Source organism: Perca flavescens, chromosome 15 (assembly GCF_004354835.1).
Source record: "Perca flavescens isolate YP-PL-M2 chromosome 15, PFLA_1.0, whole genome shotgun sequence".
Taxonomy (NCBI): Eukaryota; Metazoa; Chordata; class Actinopteri; order Perciformes; family Percidae; genus Perca; species Perca flavescens.
The window spans coordinates 8,659,218-8,680,949 of NC_041345.1; the positions used below are offsets into that span (position 1 = coordinate 8,659,218).

Below are 21,732 nucleotides of genomic sequence, written 5' to 3' on the forward strand. Positions count from 1 at the left end.
GACTCATCAGTAGACCTGAACAAAAACCCCTCAGAGCCTGAACACTTGTAACATGAAGCCACCAGAGGAGGAGCCCTCAGACCACTAATGGTTTCAACACCAGCTCACTGTTACAGTAACAATCTAAAATGTTTTTGTCAGAGAACCAATTTCCACAATTCCACCACTACCCCTAGTCTTGTCAAGAGAACCATCTGGAAGGGCTTTGAAACTGAACTTGCCATTCAAAACTCTTTTCTTTATCCATGCTCAGGCTTGTTGCATTAAGCCACCCACAACATTACTGTAAACTTCCTGGTTTCCCAAATTTAAAAGTGAGGACCAAATCACAAAACATGCATGCATTAACTCTTTATTAGTGGTGTTAAAAACATTTGCATTAACTCTTTATTATGGCGTTAATTTTGACAGCCCTAGTTTAAGTACTTGGAGGTTTCAATCACTGAAACATCATTGTCTGTACTCCCACAAGACAGACTGAATTAGACTTTTAGAAATTGTTTAACATTAATTTACCTTATTTTATTGATTATGTAGAAATGCAGCTGAATTTTCGTCAAAAGTTGAATTTTGTGCTCTGAATTTTAGTAGTTTAAAAATCGATGTTTGATCTAATAATATTGTACATAAGCTTTATTCACATGAAAAACAGCAATTTGATCAAGACATGAGATGTTGTTTACCTATCTCAAGCAGACAAGGGGATTTACCTACTACATGAACTGAAAGCAATTTTGTGAATGAAAATATTATTAATAACTGTTAACTGTTAAATGTTAACTGTTATTCAACAGTAACATTATTCCATTATTTGTACTTTGCATTGGACAAAAGTCAGAGTAAATGAATACATTCAAATGTTACAAAGAAAAAATAAATAAATATAAAGGATTAGGTAACATCAGGTTAAAAATGTGAAAAAAAGTCAAAATGGTAAGAGATACAGTGAGGTGATTTGTGAAATCACAAAATACAGTTAGGAGAAAGCCAAAAAAGGAGGAGTCAATGCAAAACTCAGATATCTTCACCTCTACTTATCTGAGTGCAGAGAGGAGGACAGAGAACAGTGGACACACAGTTTAACATGATGGACTATAGGACAGGACTGCTGCTTTTAACTCTCTGCTGGGCAGGTGAAGATTTTCACTGATCTTGATTTGACATTCACATTTTCTCTGATCTTTGTACCAAGGTAATGCATGACATGTTTATCTTTTTTGGTTTGACAGGTGTTGATGGTCAGACTCTGACAGAATCTGAACCAGCGATTAAAAGACCTGGAGAATCCCACAGATTGACCTGTACAACATCTGGATTCACACTTAGTAGCCACTGGATACACTGGATCAGACAGGCTCCTGGAAAAGGACTGGAGTGGGATTGCTGCTGATACTACTGGTAGTAGCAACTACTACTCTCAGTCAGTCCAAGGCCGGTTTACCGTCTCCAGAGACAACAGCAGACAGCAGCTGTATCTGCAGATGAACAGTCTGAAGACTGAAGATTCTGCTGTTTATTATTGTGCTCGAGACCCACAGTGACTGGAGTTGGTTGAGCAGCTGTACAAAATCCTACAGTACTCATTCTTTCAGGCTGGTAGAGCCCAAGCATGAAGTATTTTTCATAACATGTATTTATTTATTTATTTATTTTTATATTAGCTTTTGTTGTTTTGAGGTTGTTCATTTGTTTTGTATGCTGTGATTTACTTGAAATGTTTTTTTTAAAATAAAGTAATAATCTTCCCTGCATTATACACATTCCTGAAAACACATTAAAAACAGAAAAGATATCAGTCATTGATACAAGATCCAAAGACAGCCCAACACTCTGGTTGCTGAAATTAAACTTCTACAAATACTTTACATTTATACAAAGTAAGACACAATACTCTCAGTAAATAAAGTGGAAAATAAAGCAAGTCATAATATGGGAGTTAAAAAGTAATGTTACTGTTTCTTTTATAAAATCACTAGAGGACAGTCAGTGTCTAGTTTCTCTCTCCTCTGTTACTAAAAGGAGAAACTCAGATCTGCTGTTCTCATTGATCTTAACTGACTGATACTCAAACTCTAAAATGATTCATATTGCTCTGTAATAAAATCAATAGGTAAATAAGAATGTCACTCTTTCCATCACATACTGTAATTTCATTAAAATTATTTCTAAGAGAAAACAGCTGAAAGTGGAGATGAGTGATGACAGTATTTAATATTATAGTTTAGAGTGAATTTACTTGTATCGTGTATGGATATATTTCATATAAAAAAGATTATTAATGTTTGAAGATAAAATAATAATATAGTCATTAAGGAATTATTGTTGTGTATTAACAAATAAAAGTCTAGAAAATAAGTTGAGACAATATTGATAGTTTAATGTAGTAAAGATATCTGTACCTAGATATGAAGAAATAAAAAATGACACGCATATTTTCACTCTGCAGATATAATAACACTGAACAAACTCTTCTATTGACTCCAGTTAGACCAACATTGATGCTTCATATGTTTGATTTTATGCAAACTCAGTGACCTTCCTTGTTTCTCAGCTATAAAAACATCACATCAGGCTGTCAGTGGAGTTCACAGCACGTCAGTTTCAACATAAACCATGTTCTCTGGAGCTCTGCTGCTGCTGTTGGCAGCTGGATGTGAGTCTCTCTGGATTTGTTAAAGTCAACAGTTCTTCTTTTGCAGTATAACTTGATCATTTGTTACAAAACATTTTCTTTTTTAACAGGTGTGAAGTGTGAACAGTTGACCCAGCCAGCCTCTGTGACTGTGCAGCCAGGTCAACGTCTGACCATCACCTGTCAGGTCTCTTATTCTCTTAGTAGCTTTGCTACAGCTTGGATCAGACAGCCTGCAGGGAAAGGACTGGAGTGGATTGGATGGAAATATACTGGAGATTCACGCTACAAAGATTCACTGAAGAACAAGTTCAGTATCGACTTAGAGACTTCCAGCAAGACAGTGACTCTAAATGGACAGAATGTGCAGCCTGAAGACACTGCTGTGTATTACTGTGCCAGAGAGCCACAGTAACACAAACCATCAGTAGACCTGAACAAAAACCCCTCAGAGCCTGAACACTTGTAACATGAAGCCACCAGAGGAGGAGCCCTCAGACCACTAATGGTTTCAACACCAGCACACAGCCTGCACTCTTGCTTGACTTTAAATACTTTGAGGTTTCAATCACTGATCATTGTCTCTTCTTCCACAACAAAAACTGAATTACATGTTTACATTGTTAAATGCACACAACTGAAACATGTTGGATGTCAGAGTTTTCCTGGAACAAATGCATGAAACCCTGTTCTTATTATCAGGACTCAAAATTCCCAATTTGAAAAAAAGGAGACATAAGATTTGTCGATCTCAAACCAATCATACAAGGTGATTTAATAAAGTAAAAAACATTTTTCTAATGATAATAATCTTGATACCTTCGATATATAAACAGTAACACTATTACATTATTTGTAATTATTTGTTACATTTACCAAAAACATCTGCCAAGTAAATAAATGTGTTCAAATATTACAGAGTGAATAACAGTAAAACATGGATAATAATGACATTACGTCAAAAATGTAAGTAGAATCTGAATTCTAAGATACAGTAAGATTATTCTTACCGTAAGAATAACAGAAATTACGTTAAGGAGAAAGCTGTAACATGAAAATATTTTTTGAGGAGAGATTGAACAAAAAACACTGTTCAATCAAAAAGGAGGAGTCAATGCAAAACTCAGATATCTTCCACCTCTACTTATCTGAGTGCAGAGAGGAGGACAGAGAACAGTGGACACACAGTTTAACATGATGGACTATAGGACAGGACTGCTGCTTTTAACTCTCTGCTGGGCAGGTGAAGATTTTCACTGATCTAGATTTGACATTCCCATTTGTATTACTGATATATTTCACAAGAAGATGTTCTCTGATCTTTGTACCAAGGTAATGCATGACATGTTTATCATTTTTGGTTTGACAGGTGTTGATGGTCAGACTCTGACCGAATCTGAACCAGCGATTAAAAGACCTGGAGAATCCCACAAATTGACCTGTACAACATCTGGATTGTCATTCAGTAGCAGCTGGATGGCCTGGATCAGACAGGCTCCTGGAAAAGGACTAGAGTGGATTGCTACTACTGATACTGGTGGTAGCAGCAAATACTACTCTCAGTCAGTCCAAGGCCGGTTTACCATCTCCAGAGACAACAGCAGAGAGCAGCTGTATCTGCAGATGAACAGTCTGAAGACTGAAGATTCTGCTGTTTATTATTGTGCTCGAGAGCCACAGTGACTGGAGTTGGTTGAGCAGCTGTACAAAATCCTACAGTCCTCATTCTTTCAGGCTGGTAGTGCACAAGTTTGGAATATTTTTCATAAAATGTATGTATTTAAAAATATTATGTTACATTTATGTTATTTTCATGTTGTTAAGTTGTTTTATATTCTGTAATTTTATTTTCATATATGTTTTTACGATGAATTAATAATCCTCCCTGCATTAAACAGAAACTTGAAAACACATTAAAAACACAATAAAGATCACTCATTGATACAAGGTCCAAAGACAGCCCAACAATCTGGTTGCTGAAATTAAACATCCACAAATACTTTACAATTCTACAAAGTAAGACACAATTATGTCTGTAAATGACATGATGTGGAATCTATGAGAATGAAAAATAATGTTATTGTTTCTTTTATAAAATCACTAGAGGACAGTAAGTGTCTAGTTTCTCTCTCCTCTGTTACTAAAAGGAGAAACTCAGATCTGCTGTTCTCATTGATCTTAATTGACTGATACTCAAACTCTGAAATGATTCATGCTTTTCTGTAATAAAATCAATAGTTAAATAAGAATAGGTCACTCTTTCCATCATATACTATAATTTCCTTAAAATTGTTTCTAAGAGAAATGAGCTGAAAGTGGAGATAAGTGATGACAGCATTTCATGTTATTGTTTAGAGTGAATTTACTTGTATCGTGTATGGAGATAACTATTTTATATAAAAAAAGATAATTAATGTTTGAAGATAGAATAATAATAATATAGTCATTAAGGAATTATTGTTGTGTATTAACACAAATGAAAGTCTAGAACTTCTCCGTGAACCATCACCTTATCGTGGTGGAGAGGTTTGTGTGTCTCTGTGAACCTGAGGGCTGTGTTGTCTGGAGCTTTGTGCTCCTGGTAGGGTCTCCCAAGGCAAAGTGGTCTCAGGTGAGGGGCCAGACAAAGAATGGTTCAAAAACCCCAATGAAGAAGCAAGGTAGAGATGGAGTGACCCTGCCCGGAGGAAGCCCGGGGCCCCTGCCTGGAGCCAGGCCCAGACGGGCGGCTCGCCGGGCGAGCGCCTGGTGGCCGGGTTTGCCACGGAGCCCGGCCGGGCACAGCCCGAACAAGCTACGTGGCTCCCATCTCCAGCCCATGGGCCCACCACCTGTGGGAGGAACCGTTGGGGTCGGGTGCGATGCCACATGGGTGGCAGTGAAGGTCAGGGGCCTCGACGGACCAGACCCGGGCGGCAGACGCTGGCTCTGGGGACGTGGAACGCCACCTCTGTGGGGGAAGGAGCCGGAACTGGTGCGGGAGGTGGAGCGCCACCGGTTAGATCTGGTGGGGCTTACCTCACGCACAGTCTCGGTTCTGGAACCATACTCCTGGATAGGGGTTGGACTCTTTTTCTTCTCCGGAGTTGCCCAGGGTGTGAGGCGCCGGGCGGGTGTGGGGATACTCAAGCCCCCGGCTGAGCGCTGTGTTGGAGTTTACCCCGTGGACGAGAGGGTCGCCTCCCCACGCCTGCGGGTTGTGGGGGAAAACTCTGACTGTTGTTTGTGCATATGCACCAAACAGGAGTTCGGAGTATTCGGCCTTCTTGAGACCTTGACTGGAGTCCTGCATGGGGCTCCAGTGGGGGACCCATTGTTATGCTGGGGGACTTCAACGCACACGTGGCAATGATGGAGACACCTGAGAGGCGTGATTGGGAGGAACGGCCTCCTGATCTAAACCAGAGTGGTTGTTTGTTGTTGGACTTCTGTGCTAGTCATGGATTGTCTATAACGAACACCATGTTCGAACATAGGGATGCTCATAAGTGTACCTGGTACCAGAGCACCCTAGGCCAAGGTCAATGATCGATTTCATAATTGTTTCATCTGATCTGAGGCCGTATGTTTTGGACACTCGGGTGAAGAGAGGGGCAGAGTTGTCAACCGATCACCATCTGGTGGTGAGTTGGGTCAGGGGTGGGGAAGACTCTGGACAGACCTGGTAAGCCCAAACGTGTAGTGCGGGTAAATTGGGAACGTCTGGAGGAGGCCCCTGTCCGACAGACTTTCAACTCACACCTCCGGGCGGAGCTTTTCGTGCATCCCTGTGGAGGCTGGGGCATTGAACCCGAGTGGACAATGTTCAAAGTTTCCATTGCTGAAGCTGCGGCGAGGAGCTGTGGTCTTAGGATCTTAGGTGCCTCAAGGGGCGGTAACCCACGAACACCGTGGTGGACACCAGTGGTCAGGGAAGCCGTCCGATTGAAGAAGGAGTCCTTCCGGGATATGTTATCTCGGAGGACTCCGGAGGCAGTTGCAGGGTACCCGAAGGGCCCGAGGGCTGCAGCCTCTGCCGTGAAAGAGGCAAAGCAGCGGGGTGGGAGAAGTTTGGAGAAGACATGGAGAAGGACTTTCGGTCGGCACCAAAGTGTTTCTGGAAAACTGTTCGCCACCTCAGGAGGGGAAGCGGGGAACCATCCAAGCTGTGTACAGTAAGGATGGGACACTGTTGACCTCCACTGAGGAGGTAATAGGGCGGTGGAGGGAGCACTTTGAGGAACTCCTGAATCCGACTAATACGCCCTCTATGTTAGAGGCAGAGCTGGAGGATAACGGGGATTGTCGCCGATTTCCCAGGCGGAAGTCACTGATGTAGTCAAACAACTACACAGTGGCAAAGCCCCGGGATTGATGAGATCCGTCCAGAAATGCTCAAGGCTCTGGGTGTGGAGGGGTTGTCCTGGTTGACACGCCTCTTCAACATTGCGTGGAAGTCTGGGACGGTGCCAAAGGAGTGGCAGACTGGGGTGGTGGTTCCTCTTTTAAAAAGGGGGACCAGAGGGTGTGTGCCAATTATAGGGTATCACACTTCTCAGCCTCCCTGGTAAAGTCTACTCCAAGGTGCTGGAAAGGAGGGTTCGGCCGATAGTCGAACCTCGGGTTGAGGAGGAACAATGCGGATTCCGCCCTGGTCGTGGAACAACGGACCAGCTCTTCACTCGCAAGGATCCTGGAGGGAGCCTGGGAGTATGCCCAACCGGTCTACATGTGTTTTGTGGATTTGGAGAAGGCGATGACCGGGTCCCCGGGAGATACTGGGGGAGGTGCTGCGGGAGTATGGGGTGAGGGGGTTCTACTCAGGGCCATCCAATCTCTGTATGACCAAAGTGAGAGCTGTGTCCGGGTTCTCGGTAGTAAGTCGGACTCGTTTCAGGTGAGGGTTGGCCTCCGCCAGGGCTGCGCTTTGTCACCAATCCTGTTTGTAATATTTATGGACAGGATATCGAGGCGTAGTCGGGGTGGGGAGGGGTTGCAGTTTGGTGGGCTGGGGATCTCATCGCTGCTCTTTGCAGATGATGTGGTCCTGATGGCATCATCGGCCTGCGACCTTCAGCACTCACTGGATCGGTTCGCAACCGAGTGTCAAGCGGTTGGGATGAGGATCAGCACCTCTAAATCGGAGGCCATGGTTCTCAGCAGGAAACCGATGGAATGCCTTCTCCAGGTAGGGAATGAGTCCTTACCCCAAGTGAAGGAGTTCAAGTACCTTGGGGTTTTGTTCGCGAGTGAGGGGACAATGGAGCGGGAGATTGGTCGGAGAATCGCGCAGCGGGTGCGGTATTGCATTCAATCTATCGCACCGTTGGACGAAAAGAGAGCTGAGCCAGAAGGCAAAGCTCTCGATCTACCGGGTCAGTTTTCGTTCCTACCCTCACCTATGGTCATGAAGGCTGGGTCATGACCGAAAGAACGAGATCCAGGGTACAAGCGGCCGAAATGGGTTTCCTCAGGAGGGTGGCTGGCGCCTCCCTTAGAGATAGGGTGAGAAGCTCAGTCATCCGTGAGGAGCTCGGAGAGAGCCGCTGCTCCTTTGCGTCGAAAGGAGCCAGTTGAGGTGGTTCGGGCATCTGGTAAGGATGCCCCTGGGCGCCTCCCTAGGGAGGTGTTCCAGGCACGCCCAGCTGGGAGGAGGCCTCGGGAAGACCCAGGACTAGGTGGAGGGATTATATCTCCAACCTGGCCTGGGAACGCCGATCCCCAGTCGGAGCTGGTTAATGTTGCTCGGGAAAGGGAAGTTTGGGGTCCCCTGTTGAGCTGCTCCCCGCGCGACCCGACACCGGATAAGCGGACGAAGATGGATGGATGGATGGATGGAAAGTCTAGAAAATAAGTGGAGAAAATATTGACAGTTCAATGCAATAAAGTTATCTGTACCTAGATCAATTAATCAAAAATGACACGCATATTTTCACTCTTCAGATATAATAACACTGAACAAACTCTTCTATTGACTCCAGTTAGACCAACATTGATGCTTCATATGTTTGATTTTATGCAAACTCAGTGACCTTCCTTGTTTCTCAGCTATAAAAACATCACATCAGGCTGTCAGTGGAGTTCACAGCACGTCAGTTTCAACATAAACCATGTTCTCTGGAGCTCTGCTGCTGCTGTTGGCAGCTGGATGTGAGTCTCTCTGGATTTGTTAAAGTCAACAGTTCTTCTTTTGCAGTATAACTTGATCATTTGATACAAAACATTTTCTTTTTTAACAGGTGTGAAGTGTGAACAGTTGACCCAGCCAGCCTCTGTGGCTGTGCAGCCAGGTCAATGTCTGACCATCACCTGTCAGGTCTCTGGAGTGGATTGAATGGAAATTTACTGGAGCTTCATACTACAAAGATTCCCTGAAGAACAAGTTCAGTATCGACTTAGAGACTTCCAGCAAGACAGTGACTCTAAATGGACAGAATGTGCAGCCTGAAGACACTGCTGTGTATTACTGTGCCAGATACACACACTGGTTAAAGTTACTAGAGGAGCACAAATGAAAAATTTAAATTACAAAAAAAGTTACCAGAGGAGCTATACAAAAACCTTAAAGAATGTATTTGTTTTTTACAAAGACCAACAGGAGGCAGTAGGATACCTAAAATATAATAATAATAATAACAAAGAGGCACACAATGACAGCAGCAGATAATTTTGGGGTTTTTGACTTCCTGTTTTACTTTTAACCAACAATGTAATGATGAATAACTGACTGAGTTATAGTTTTATTGAGACTGTTGAAGTCTGAATGTATTTTTTTCTCTGTTATAAGGTTTGTAAAGAATATGAACATTCAATTTAACATATTGTGAGAAATAATAATCACACACTGTTTAACACAGTGTGTAAACTGGGTAGCACTTGTTGTCATTCATACACATTTGAATGATCAAAATGACGCAATGTTTCCCAAGTATAATTTATTGGGCTTTCACATGCTCACACTACTTAGATTATGAAAACAATAGAATATCTCAACATATATATGTGGACGACACAGATGTACATAACGAACAGCCAATTAGTGCATTGAACAATAAATGCCCAAGACAAATATACATGAATAAATACAGAAATACAAACTTTTTTGTGGTGCCAAATAACAATTAAAGATCAATGCTCACCTTGAATCACGTAAGTAAAAAATGCCAATGCAATATACTTCAAATATGTGTCTGTATTACATTTTCTTTCCTTTAATAAAATAAATGGTCATAATAGTCTTGACTACGTGTTACAGAACAGTCCATCCTTCTTTTATAGCCTGTCAGTGTCCTTCACTATGCAAAGTGAATATTGTTGATCTGAGTTTAACAGAATTTCAAGTTTTGTGAAGAATTATTAAACATGAATGTAACTTTGTGTTAAGTTTACTGTGATAATAAATACAATTTCTTTCATGTGTCAGAATACATTTTCATAACATAAGTCCAGTCTTTGACTACTTGTGATAGCACAGTCCATCCTTCTCTTATAGCCTGCCAGTGTCCTTCTCTATGCAAAGTGAACTTCCTCACAGTCTGCTATAAAGACTTGATATCATGCTGTCAGTTGCAGCAGAAGAAGAGAAGCTCCCATCAGATCACCTTCAATAGCAACCATGTTCTCTGTAGCTCTGCTGCTGCTGCTGGCTGCTGGATCCTGTGAGTCTCACTGAGGCAGAGACACTGACAGTATGATCACAGCACACTGTTCACTGTTATTACACTGATTCAATACTCAACATGTTTTCCTCCACAGGTGTGAAGTGTGAACAGTTGACCCAGCCAGCCTCTGTGACTGTGCAGCCAGGTCAACGTCTGACCATCACCTGTCAGGTCTCTTATTCTGTTAGTAGCTACTACACAGCTTGGATCAGACAGCCTGCAGGGAAAGGACTGGAGTGGATTGGAATAAAATATACTGGAGCTTCATACTACAAAGATTCCCTGAAGAACAAGTTCAGTATCGACTTAGAGACTTCCAGCAACACAGTGACTCTAAATGGACAGAATGTGCAGCCTGAAGACACTGCTGTGTATTACTGTGCCAGAGAGCCACAGTAACACAAACCATCAGTAGACCTGAACAAAAACCCCTCAGAGCCTGAACACTTGTAACATGAAGCCACCAGAGGAGGAGCCCTCAGATCACTAATGGTTTCAACACCAGCTCACAGCCTGCACTCTTGCTTGACTTTAAATAATTTGAGGTTTCAATCACTGATCATTGTCTCTTCTTCCACAACAAAAACTGAATTACATGTTTACATTGTTAAATGCACACAACTGAAACATGTTGAATGTCAGAGTTTTCCTGGAACAAATGCATGAAACCCTGTTCTTTTCATCAGGACTAAAAATTTCTAATTTGAATAAAAGGAGACATAAGATAATGTTTATCGATCTCAAACCAAGCATACAAGGTGATTTAATAAAAGAAAAAACATTTTTCTAATAATAATTATCTTGATAACTTTTATATATAAAGAGTAACACTATTACATTATTTTTCATTATTTGTTGCATTTAACAAAAACATCTGCCAAGTAAATAAATTTGTTCAAATGTTAGAGTGACTTACAGTAAAACATGGATAATAATTACATTAAAAATGTAAATAGAATCTGAATTCTAATATACAGTAAGATTATTCTTACTGTAAGAATAACCAACATTAAGGAGGGCAGAGAACAGTGGACACACAGTTTAACATGATGGACTATAGGACAGGACTGCTGCTTTTAACTTTCTGCTGGGCAGGTGAAGACTTAATTTTACATTCCCATTTGTTTTACTGACATATTTCACATGAAGATTTTCTCTGATCTTTGTACCAAGGTAATGCATGACATGCTTATCGTTTTTGGTTTGACAGGTGTTGATGGTCAGACTCTGACAGAATCTGAACCAACAATTAAAAGACCTGGAGAATCCCACAGATTGACTTGTACAACATCTGGATTCACATTCAGTGACTACAGCATGCACTGGGTCAGACAGGCTCCTGGAAAAGGACTGGAGTGGGTTGCTTATATCAGATATGACAGTGCTAGCATCTACTACTCTCAGTCAGTCCAAGGCCGGTTTACCGTCTCCAGAGACAACAGCAGACAGCAGCTGTATCTGCAGATGAACAGTCTGAAGACTGAAGATTCTGCTGTTTATTATTGTGCTCGACACCCACAGTGACTGGAGTTGGTTGAGCAGCTGTACAAAATCCTACAGTACTCATTCTTTCAGGCTGGTAGTGCACAAGTTTGAAATATCTTTCATAAAATGTATATATTTAAACATTTTATATTACATTTTGTTCTTTTCAGGTTGTAAAGTTGTTTTATATTCTGTAATTTTACTTTCATAAATGTTTTTAATTATTAATTAATAATCCTCCCTGTATTATACACAAACTTGAAAACGCATTAAAAACACAATAAAAATCACTCATTGATACAAGGTCCAAAGACAGCTCAACAATCTGGTTGCTGAAATTAAACTTCTACAATTACTTTACATTTCTACAAAGTAAGACACAATAATGTCTGTAAATGATATGATGTGGAATCTATGAGAATGAAAAATAATGTTACTGTTTCTTTTATACTTTCTTACAGCTGAAAGTGGAGATGAGTGATGACAGCATTTAACGTTATTGTTTAGAGTTTTGTGTATGGAGATGACTATTTTATATAAAAAATATTATTAATGTTTGATAATAGAATAACAATATAGTCATTAAAGGTGCTCTAAGTGATGTGACGCATATTTTAGGCTCCAACATTTTTCCGTTAGCTGCCTGTCCCCTGAACACACTGTAAAAAAACACGGTCTCTGTAGACAGCCCAGGCTCCACAAACGGCAACAAAAACAAACTGTGCCAACCTGCCCCACGAACCATAACAAACAGTGTTCCAGCCAATAACCAACAAGAAGGAGCTGGTTGAGCCATCACTGCAGCAGCGTAAGCACGTAGGCTACTTCCACAATGCGTATACATGACTCAACCACCTCCTTCTTGTTGGCTGGGTCAACTGTTCACACTTTAGTGTGAACAGTTGACCCAGCCAGCCTCTGTGACTGTGCAGCCAGGTCAACGTCTGACCATCACCTGTCAGGTCTCTTATTCTGTTAGTGGCTACTACACAGCTTGGATCAGACAGCCTGCAGGGAAAGGACTGGAGTGGATTGGAATAAAATATACTGGAGCTTCATACTACAAAGATTCCCTGAAGAACAAGTTCAGTATCGACTTAGAGACTTCCAGCAACACAGTGACTCTAAATGGACAGAATGTGCAGCCTGAAGACACTGCTGTGTATTACTGTGCCAGAGAGCCACAGTAACACAAACCATCAGTAAACCTGAACAAAAACCCCTCAGAGCCTGAACACTTGTAACATGAAGCCACCAGAGGAGGAGCCCTCAGACCACTAATGGTTTCAACACCAGCTCACAGCCTGCACTCTTGCTGGAGTTCTCCCTCTCTTCTCCCACAACAAAAACTGAATTACATGTTTACATTGATAAATGCACACAACTGAAACGTGTTGGATGTCAGAGTTTTCCTGGAACAAATGCATGAAACCCTGTTCTTATTATCAGGACTCAAAATTTCCAAATTTGAAAAAAAGAAGACATAAGATAATGTTTGTCGATCTCAGACCAAGCATACAAAGTGATTTAATAAACGATTAAATTTGTATTGATAATTATCTTGATACCTTTCATATATAAACAGTAACACTATTACATTATTTGTAATTATTTGTTGCATTTAAGAAAAAAACATCTGCCAAGTAAATAAATGTTTTCAAATGTTACAGTGAATAACAGTAAAACATGGATAATAATGACATTACGTTAAAAATCTAAATAGAATCTGAATTCTAAGATACAGTAAGAATATTCTTACTGTAAGAATAACACAACATATGTTAAGGAGAAAGCAGAAACATGAAAATATTTTTTGAGGAGAGATTGAACAAAGGATACTGTTCAATCAAAAGGAGGAGTTAATGCAAAACTCAGATATCTTCACCTCTACTTATCTGAGTGCAGAGAGGAGGACAGAGAACAGTGGACACACAGTTTAACATGATGGACTATAGGACAGGACTGCTGCTTTTAACTCTCTGCTGGGCAGGTGAAGATTTTCACTGAGCTTTATTTGAAGTTGTCTTTAAAACATTACCAAAATTAAAAGCAACTGATTATTTTCTGTATTTGACAGGTGTTGATGGTCAGACTCTGATAGAATCTGAACCAGCGGTTAACAGACCTGGAGAATCCCACAGATTGACCTGTACAACATCTGGATTGTCATTCAGTAGCAGCAGGATGGCCTGGATCAGACAGGCTCCTGGAAAAGGACTGGAGTGGGTTGCGAGTATCAGTTATGACACTAGCTACATCTACTACTCTCAGTCAGTCCAAGGCCGGTTTACCATCTCCAGAGACGACAGCAGAGAGCAGCTGTATCTGCAGATGAACAGTCTGAAGACTGAAGATTCTGCTGTTTATTATTGTGCTCGACACCCACAGTGACTGGAGTTGGTTAAGCAGCTGCACAAAATCCTACAGTACAAATATGTATGGCTATATCCTAAGAGATATTATATTTATTATTATGTTATAGTTAAATACTTGGAGGTTATAGTCACGGTTATTTTTAATGTATTGTTTTCCCACATGAAAACAAATATTACATTTTATATATTAAATCAACATTTTCAAGCAAAAACAACAATTTTGTTGACAACTTAGCTTTAATGATTAATGATGCTTAAATGATGATCATCTAATAATACATGCATTTTTATTAAGTCAGTTTCATCATTACTGGAAAAACAACAACATACACTTATTTTCAGAATCAGTCAACTTTTGATTTGATACTATAAATAAAATGTAATTGAATTGAATGGAATTGAGCTAAGAATGGGCCTGGTCATATAGAGGATTTGTGAGTAAAGAGAAAACTATTTAAATCAACGATCAGCTGAGTTCTCAAAGTCTGTTAAGGACTTCAGAGGGGTGTACACTGCTATCCCGAATTAGTTGACTTTACTAAAAATTTGCGTTGAAAACTGTTGCCTTAAACTGTCTAAGTTTTTACATAAGGTGAAAGTTAACAGGTCAAGTTGTATTAACACAGAGCTGTAAGTTGATGCAGTAGACAAATCAAGTTTACTTTATTACTGTAGTAGTCAGTATTTTCTTTGCTAGACCTATCCTCCAACGCAGCGCTGGGTGGCTAGTCCACACAGCATTCCAGGATGGGAGAAAAACATGCTCTGTTTTATTTTTTATTTTTTTTAAACCAATCACAATAGTCATGGGCGGAGCTAAGCGCCATATGGAGCAACGGCACCTCTGCAAAATAGCCTCGGCCTTGAACCTGTTTTGGTGGACATTGTACGTTCTAAAGTTGTTTTAGTTGTAAAACAGAAGACAAGATTGGACAGATAGTAAAGCTAGCTGTTTGGATTTTCCTTGCAGAGATCTGAGAAAAGGTTAACCATAGTCCTCATAAATCGACCGGAGTTTAAAATGCCAACATAAAGGAAGCCCAAGGCAACGGATATCTGGCCTAAATGAGTGAAATCCGGCGGAATTTCCGTTTGCAAAGGAGCAATCCCGGAAGTGGAAAGTCGAGGATATACAGTAGACTAAATAGTCATTACTAAAAATCATTGGTAAACATAAATAATTTTTTTCTGGGGTCATGTTGGAGTCACACAACTCTCTCCGTATTTCTCAGTATGGCTAAGTTCAGAAATTGGTGTCGTCCGGAGACTTTCGCTCGCAGAAAACCGAGTGAAGATAATTACCTCTTCTGAAGAGTCCATCTTGTTTTTTTAATCCTCTGTGTCCTCCGTGTCCTCCTTGGCTACTGGCAAGTGTATAGCTCGTGCAGCTGTAGTTCCAATGAGACAACCTGTAGGGGGACCAAAGAGTGAAAAGTTACATAGTATGCCTTTAAGAAAAATTTATTCAACACGTGTCAAAATGAAACAGAAAAAATTACAACACACACAAAGCATTGATAACTAAAAATACATTGTACTTCTTAGAAGGATTAATTAAAGCAACAGAGTATCTAAATTACTATCCATAAATTAGTTTGCTTTATCACTGCTCAGACCCCATCAGTTTGCACCCGGGTCTCGGTCATGGTGCAACAATAAATGTAGATTAAACATGAACACTAAATACCAGATAACATAAATGAACACCCAAAACATTAACAGAACATTATTAAAACACACGTTAACTAGGACAGAAACTGTTCAGAACATATTTTTTCTTCTTCCCATGAGGTTTGCATCGCTTCATTTCAGAGCAGTCCAACCAATCTGGGTTTACAGTATACTATAATGACTTCAATTACAGCAGTCAAGTCTGGATGTGATGAAGGTATGGTTTAGAGTTTCAGCAGCAGAGAAGGAGAGAGATGAGCAGAATAAATGCTATGTTAAACAGTTGGAGATGTGAATTGGAATTATAGAAGTCAGTGTCAAAGATTACTCTAATGATTTGGTTGATGGTGTCAAAAGCAGCATTGAGGTCAAGAAGGATGAGAATGCTGAGATGAGCAGAATCTGAGGAGAGGAGGATGTCATGATGAATAAATAAATCCTTTTAAAGATATATTCCTCTTTTTCTGGGGACTAATGCTTTGTAAAGATGTACACTGAAAAAAGACAATTTATTACCACCTTTGACTCTTTACCTGCCTCCAACATTAGCTACATGATTGCTGTATATACCAAACTAACTTTTTTTTCACTTTCCTGGAGCACAAGCGGATAGCTGAAAGGAACATCACGACTGTTGTGTGGTTTGCCAGCACTAAATATCAAACAAAAGCCAGACACTATATAGTATTAAATTGCTTTGAGCTGTAGCCTACATTCAATACTTCTAAACACAGGCAGAACATCACGTAATCTCGGAGATTATTCCTTCACAGCGCTGTGCAATGCGAGAAAATCTCAACGCTGAACCGGGCAGATACATCACTTTTCATCAGACTCATCCTGGGTCGGGTTGGGACGGAACCCCCACGAATCAAATCCCCTACTTCACCGTTAACCGTCAAGCCACTAAACCTGTATGGAAATTGAAACTTCTACTGATGTGTTAACAATCATACGACACAAGACAACACCGTATGTCTCTCTCTCTCTTATTATTATTATCAGATATGTGCTGATTAGCTCTCTAAACGGGCCAGGTGGGTAGCACACTGCCATGAGTCCATGACGCTAACGTCTGATTACTGTGATTACATTCTGAATTTGCAACGTTCTCTGTCAGCTAAATCATTAAGTCAGTAGTCTAGACTATACAGTGGAGTTGCATATTAATTGGTTTGGGATCCTTCTGTAAGTAATTTTGGTGTACAATTTGGTTTTGAAGAATTCTACAAGCAGCAATACCAAAGGCCCAGCAACCGGCTCGTTCCAAACAGGCACATTTTCAACTGGCACTGCACTAGTAGTATAAATAAATGAATCCCCTTTTTGCTGGGGACCCCCTTAAACACCCTCAAGGACCACTGTGGGTCCCCAGAACCCACTTTTGAAAACACTCACCAGCCTACCAATACGTCATTGTTATTCACTCGCACCGAAAGCACCATCAGAAAAATCTCTTCTGTGATTGGACATTGCGGCTTGTGGAATTTTGGGACTTTTTTTGAACAATGAGCAGTGAGACGAAAAAAGATCACAGCAGGTCATAATAGTTACTCACACACTAAATGATATCTCTGGATCACACATTTATTTTTAGGGGCAAATGTGAGTGAAATACTCCCACTGTAAAGCTCTGCCTGTATGTGTAATTTATATATATTTTTATGTATTGTATGCAGGATGTTTACAGTAAAATACCTTGTTTCCAGGCCTTCAATGTTTCTTTTCGTGATTTTGTCTTAATTGTTCCGTTCTTAAAATAATCACACATAACAAGCAGCAGGTAAAGTCCATCTATGATGTTCCCTTTTAAACCTGTAGAGGGAGGTCTATGCAAACTCTTCCTTCTTTATAAACACACCAACAGCAGCTGTAGAATCATTAGAGGCAGAACAACTGACAGTTTCATACATCTCAGAAAGACTTTGATCAGACATCAGTTCATTGCAGAGTTTGATGGGAAATATGATTGTCTGGGGTTTATTTTTTGTAGTTGCTATTAATGGTGAGGGAATCATTTTCGCAATTACAAAGTAAAGCAATTTGTTTTTTAAATGCTTAATATTTTCAAGTGTGATGGATGATAATCATTTCTTTCATTACAGGAGTTTGGAGTGAGATCAAACTGGACCAGTCTTTCTCTGAGGTGAAAAGACCTGGAGAGACAGTGAAGATGTCATGTGTCATATCTGGCTTTGACATGACAAGCACCTTTATTCACTGGATACGACAGAGACCAGGAGAAGCTCTGGAGTGGATTGGGTGGATGAACACAGGTACAAACTCTGCTAGCTATGGCAGCTCCTTTCAAAGCCGTTTCATCATGACTGAAGATGTTCCCAGCAGCACTCAGTACCTCGAGGTCCAGAGCCTGACAGCAGCAGATTCTGCTGTTTACTTCTGTGCTCGAAGAGACACAGTGACTGAAGACAGTGGAGCAGCTGCCCAAAAACCTCCACAGACAACAAACAGCAATGTGATCTTAATGACATCTGAGCCCCCCCCCTCTCCTTACAAAGCACTTTGATATATCTACATTACATTTCTATATATTTAAAGATTATTTTTTGGGGCATTTTAGGCCCTTATTTCCACAGTACAGATACAGAAATGAAAGGGGAGAGAGAAGGGGAATAACATGCAGCAAAGGGCCGCAGGCCTGAGTCAAACCCTCGGCAGCTGCGTCGACAAGCAAACCCCTATCTACGTGCACCCGCTCTACCAACTGAGCCAACTCGGCCACTTACATATTATATTTCTATAAATTTTACTTTATACTTACGAGTAAATATTTATTTACTCTATGATGTTACATCACTTAAATTATTAGACAGAGTTTCTACAATTGTCAAAGCGTTATCTACTGCCAAAGTGAAGTACAAACCGTAATGTTTCAATGGTATAAAATGGTGAAATGACAATAACGTAATTGTCATAAATACTAGTAGCTGTTGATCAGAATGAAATGTTATGATTATAAATGCTCTCATTTGCAGTCTATTATTCTCAAAATGACTAGTGAGAAAGAGAGCCTTGATAACAAGATTAATTATGAATTAACACATTTGAAAAACCCTTGTATCTTAATGTGTCAAATGTCATTTGTGTATTATTAGAATGAATTTGGTTGTGGTGTTAATACTGAAATATTTTAGACAAATTAAAACATGTCAGACAAACGTCAAAACAGCTGACTTGGAGGGTTGACTCTGACTCAGCTTCATTAAATATCTCCAGTCCAGATGTTTCCTCCCTGTGAGGAGGAGTCGATGCAAAACTCAGATATCTTCACCTCTACTTATCTGAGTGCAGAGAGGAGGACAGAGAACAGTGGACACACAGTTTAACATGATGGACTATAGGACAGGACTGCTGCTTTTAACTCTCTGCTGGGCAGGTGAAGATTTTCACTGATCTTAATTTGAAGTTGTTTTTAAAACATTACCAAAATTAAAAGCAACTGATTATTTTCTTTATTTGACAGGTGTTGATGGTCAGACTCTGAGAGAATCTGAACCAGCGGTTAAAAGACCTGGAGAATCCCACAGATTGACCTGTACAACATCTGGATTGTCATTCAGTAGCAGCTGGATGGCCTGGATCAGACAGGCTCCTGGAAAAGGACTGGAATGGGTTGCGAGTATCGAATATGATAGTGACTACATCTACTACTCTCAGTCAGTCCAAGGCCGGTTTACCATCTCCAGAGACAACAGCAAAGAGCAGCTGTATCTGCAGATGAACAGTCTGAAGAATGAAGATTCTGCTGTTTACTTCTGTGCTCGAGAAGACACAGTGACTGAAGACAGTGGAGCAGCTGCACAAAAACCTCCACAGACAACAAACAGCAATGTGATCTTACTGTAATGACATTTGAGTTTTCTCACCGCCTGAAAAGCACTTTCATATAGCCACATAAAAGTTCCATATATTTTAAACTCACGAATACATATTAATTTTATAATGATGTTACATTCTCTACAGTAATAGACATAATTATTTCATTTGTCAAACCATTATCTAAATTGCCGAAGTCTTATTCATAAGTACTAACCATGAATGGTATAATAGTATGACACAGTGAGATCAATACAAAGCAGTTGTAATAAATGATACTAGATGTTGGTGATCAGAAACCAATTATTTATATTATTGTGAATGCTCTCATGTGCTGCCCATTCTGCTCACAGAAACCAATGAGAAACAGAGCCCTGATACCAAGATTAAACATCATTTAACTAATTTGAATAAACCTTGAGAAAAACAGATTTAATTTGTGTATTATTAGAATACATGTGGCTATAGTGTTAATAGTGATAAACATGTTACACAAATTAAGATTCTTGCACATTAATTTCCCAGTTTCATTGTGAGGAGGAGTCGATACAAAACTCAGATATCTTCACCTCTACTTATCTGAGTGCAGAGAGGAGGACAGAGAACAGTGGACACACAGTTTAACATGATGGACTATAGGACAGGACTGCTGCTTTTAACTCTCTGCTGGGCAGGTGAAGATTTTTACCACCTTTCCTTTGAGGCTAATTTAGTTGTGAAAATATGTATATATCTTGGTATGTTGTTTGGCTCTGTTCTGATCAAACTGCTTTTCTCTCCAGGTGTTTGCAGTCAGACTCTGACTGAGTCTGAACCAGTGGTAAAGCGCCCTGGAGAATCCCACAAACTGACCTGTACATATGCAGGAATATCAGATGATAGCGCTCATATCGCTTGGATCAGACAAGCTGAAGGAAAAGGACTGGAGTGGGTTGCCTACATTACTGCTCCAAGTGGAAGCACTAAAGCTTATTCAACGTCAGTCCAGAATCGCTTCACCATCTCCAGAGACAACAACGTGGACCAGGTGTATCTGCAGATGAACAGTCTGAAGACTGAAGATTCTGCTGTTTATTATTGTGCTCGAGAGCCACAGTGACTGGAGTTGGTTGAGCAGCTGTACAAAAACCCTACAGTATTCTTACTGGGTTGATGAAGCCAAATTATGAAGGTGATATGTGAATGTAATATTTATATCATATATTTTATACATTATGTTTTTTGATTTTTTCCCCCTAAATTTTACGTATCATTTTTAGATAATAATTTACCCTTTGTCTCTTCATTATATAACGTCCTGCTTTCCTGAGAAATATTATGACTCAACATTAAACACACAAAAACACAATAAAGATCACTTGTTGGTAAAAGTGCCACAAACATCACAACGATCTGGTTGCTTAAAGTAAACTACTTCAACTCCTGCAGTAAGAAACATTTCTTGTCTTTCCTCATCCTCCCTGGGCTGATAAACTCTGCACTGTCTCACATGACTGATGTCCTCAGGTCAAGTCATTCAAAATGAGACAACACAGACATTTGAGTATGATTGTTGTATGCTTTTATTAGAATTCTGAATAAATATAAAAATAAAAATCATGCTGCTTGATATTTGATATATGATTTTATTTCTGACATAACCACACACATATGAAGGTAAAATATGTTGTGTATTACAGAAGAGTAACTTGTAAATGGATGAACTACAATAGTTTTAATCTTTTGTTAAAAGATTTAGTTTTTTGCATTTTGTCACGTTTCAGTTCCTGAGCAGCTGTTTTCCTCTAAAAGGCTCCAAGTTTCTCTGTATGTCTGTTTCTTTAAACATCTGCAAACACTGAAACCATTACAAGTCTTTTATTAAATGCTGCAAAATATATTATTATTAAACATGATTCTGGCTGCTGTCAATGTAATTATATTCGCAGCAAATACAGTCAGCAACCAAATATATGAAAAAATAAATTCAGGTAGCAGCTACTTGTTGGGAATTCGTAGGTGTACATATTTAATTATTTGCAAATTATCAAAGATGTTTTATCAATATTAATAAAATTATGAATATGGTTATTAATCACTTTATCAAATCAAA

The 21,732-nt window shown here is 39.9% G+C and overlaps 7 gene segments (V, D, J or C); all 7 read left to right on the forward strand.

Annotated features, from left to right (window-relative positions):
- Window positions 1-1,023: 1,023 nt before the first annotated feature.
- Window positions 1,024-1,556, forward strand: LOC114569126 (immunoglobulin heavy variable 3-30-3-like). The segment is given in 2 exon segments: window positions 1,024-1,133; window positions 1,230-1,556. Coding segments are annotated over 2 exon segments (361 nt in total).
- A 989-nt stretch (window positions 1,557-2,545) lies between these two features.
- On the forward strand, window positions 2,546-3,141 carry LOC114569176 (Ig heavy chain V region XIG14-like). The segment is given in 2 exon segments: window positions 2,546-2,653; window positions 2,743-3,141. Coding segments are annotated over 2 exon segments (345 nt in total).
- Window positions 3,142-3,753: 612 nt separating this feature from the next.
- On the forward strand, window positions 3,754-4,373 carry LOC114569137 (Ig heavy chain V region 6.96-like). The segment is given in 2 exon segments: window positions 3,754-3,875; window positions 4,002-4,373. Coding segments are annotated over 2 exon segments (363 nt in total).
- Window positions 4,374-10,166: 5,793 nt separating this feature from the next.
- LOC114569171 (Ig heavy chain V region 5A-like) lies at window positions 10,167-10,683 on the forward strand. The segment is given in 2 exon segments: window positions 10,167-10,269; window positions 10,367-10,683. Coding segments are annotated over 2 exon segments (348 nt in total).
- A 630-nt stretch (window positions 10,684-11,313) lies between these two features.
- LOC114569143 (immunoglobulin heavy variable 3-30-3-like) lies at window positions 11,314-11,815 on the forward strand. The segment is given in 2 exon segments: window positions 11,314-11,367; window positions 11,483-11,815. Coding segments are annotated over 2 exon segments (363 nt in total).
- A 1,812-nt stretch (window positions 11,816-13,627) lies between these two features.
- On the forward strand, window positions 13,628-19,670 carry LOC114569355 (immunoglobulin heavy variable 3-21-like). The segment is given in 2 exon segments: window positions 13,628-13,747; window positions 19,288-19,670. Coding segments are annotated over 2 exon segments (432 nt in total).
- A 530-nt stretch (window positions 19,671-20,200) lies between these two features.
- On the forward strand, window positions 20,201-21,217 carry LOC114569356 (immunoglobulin heavy variable 3-43-like). The segment is given in 3 exon segments: window positions 20,201-20,314; window positions 20,423-20,698; window positions 21,210-21,217. Coding segments are annotated over 3 exon segments (333 nt in total).
- Window positions 21,218-21,732: the final 515 nt, after the last annotated feature.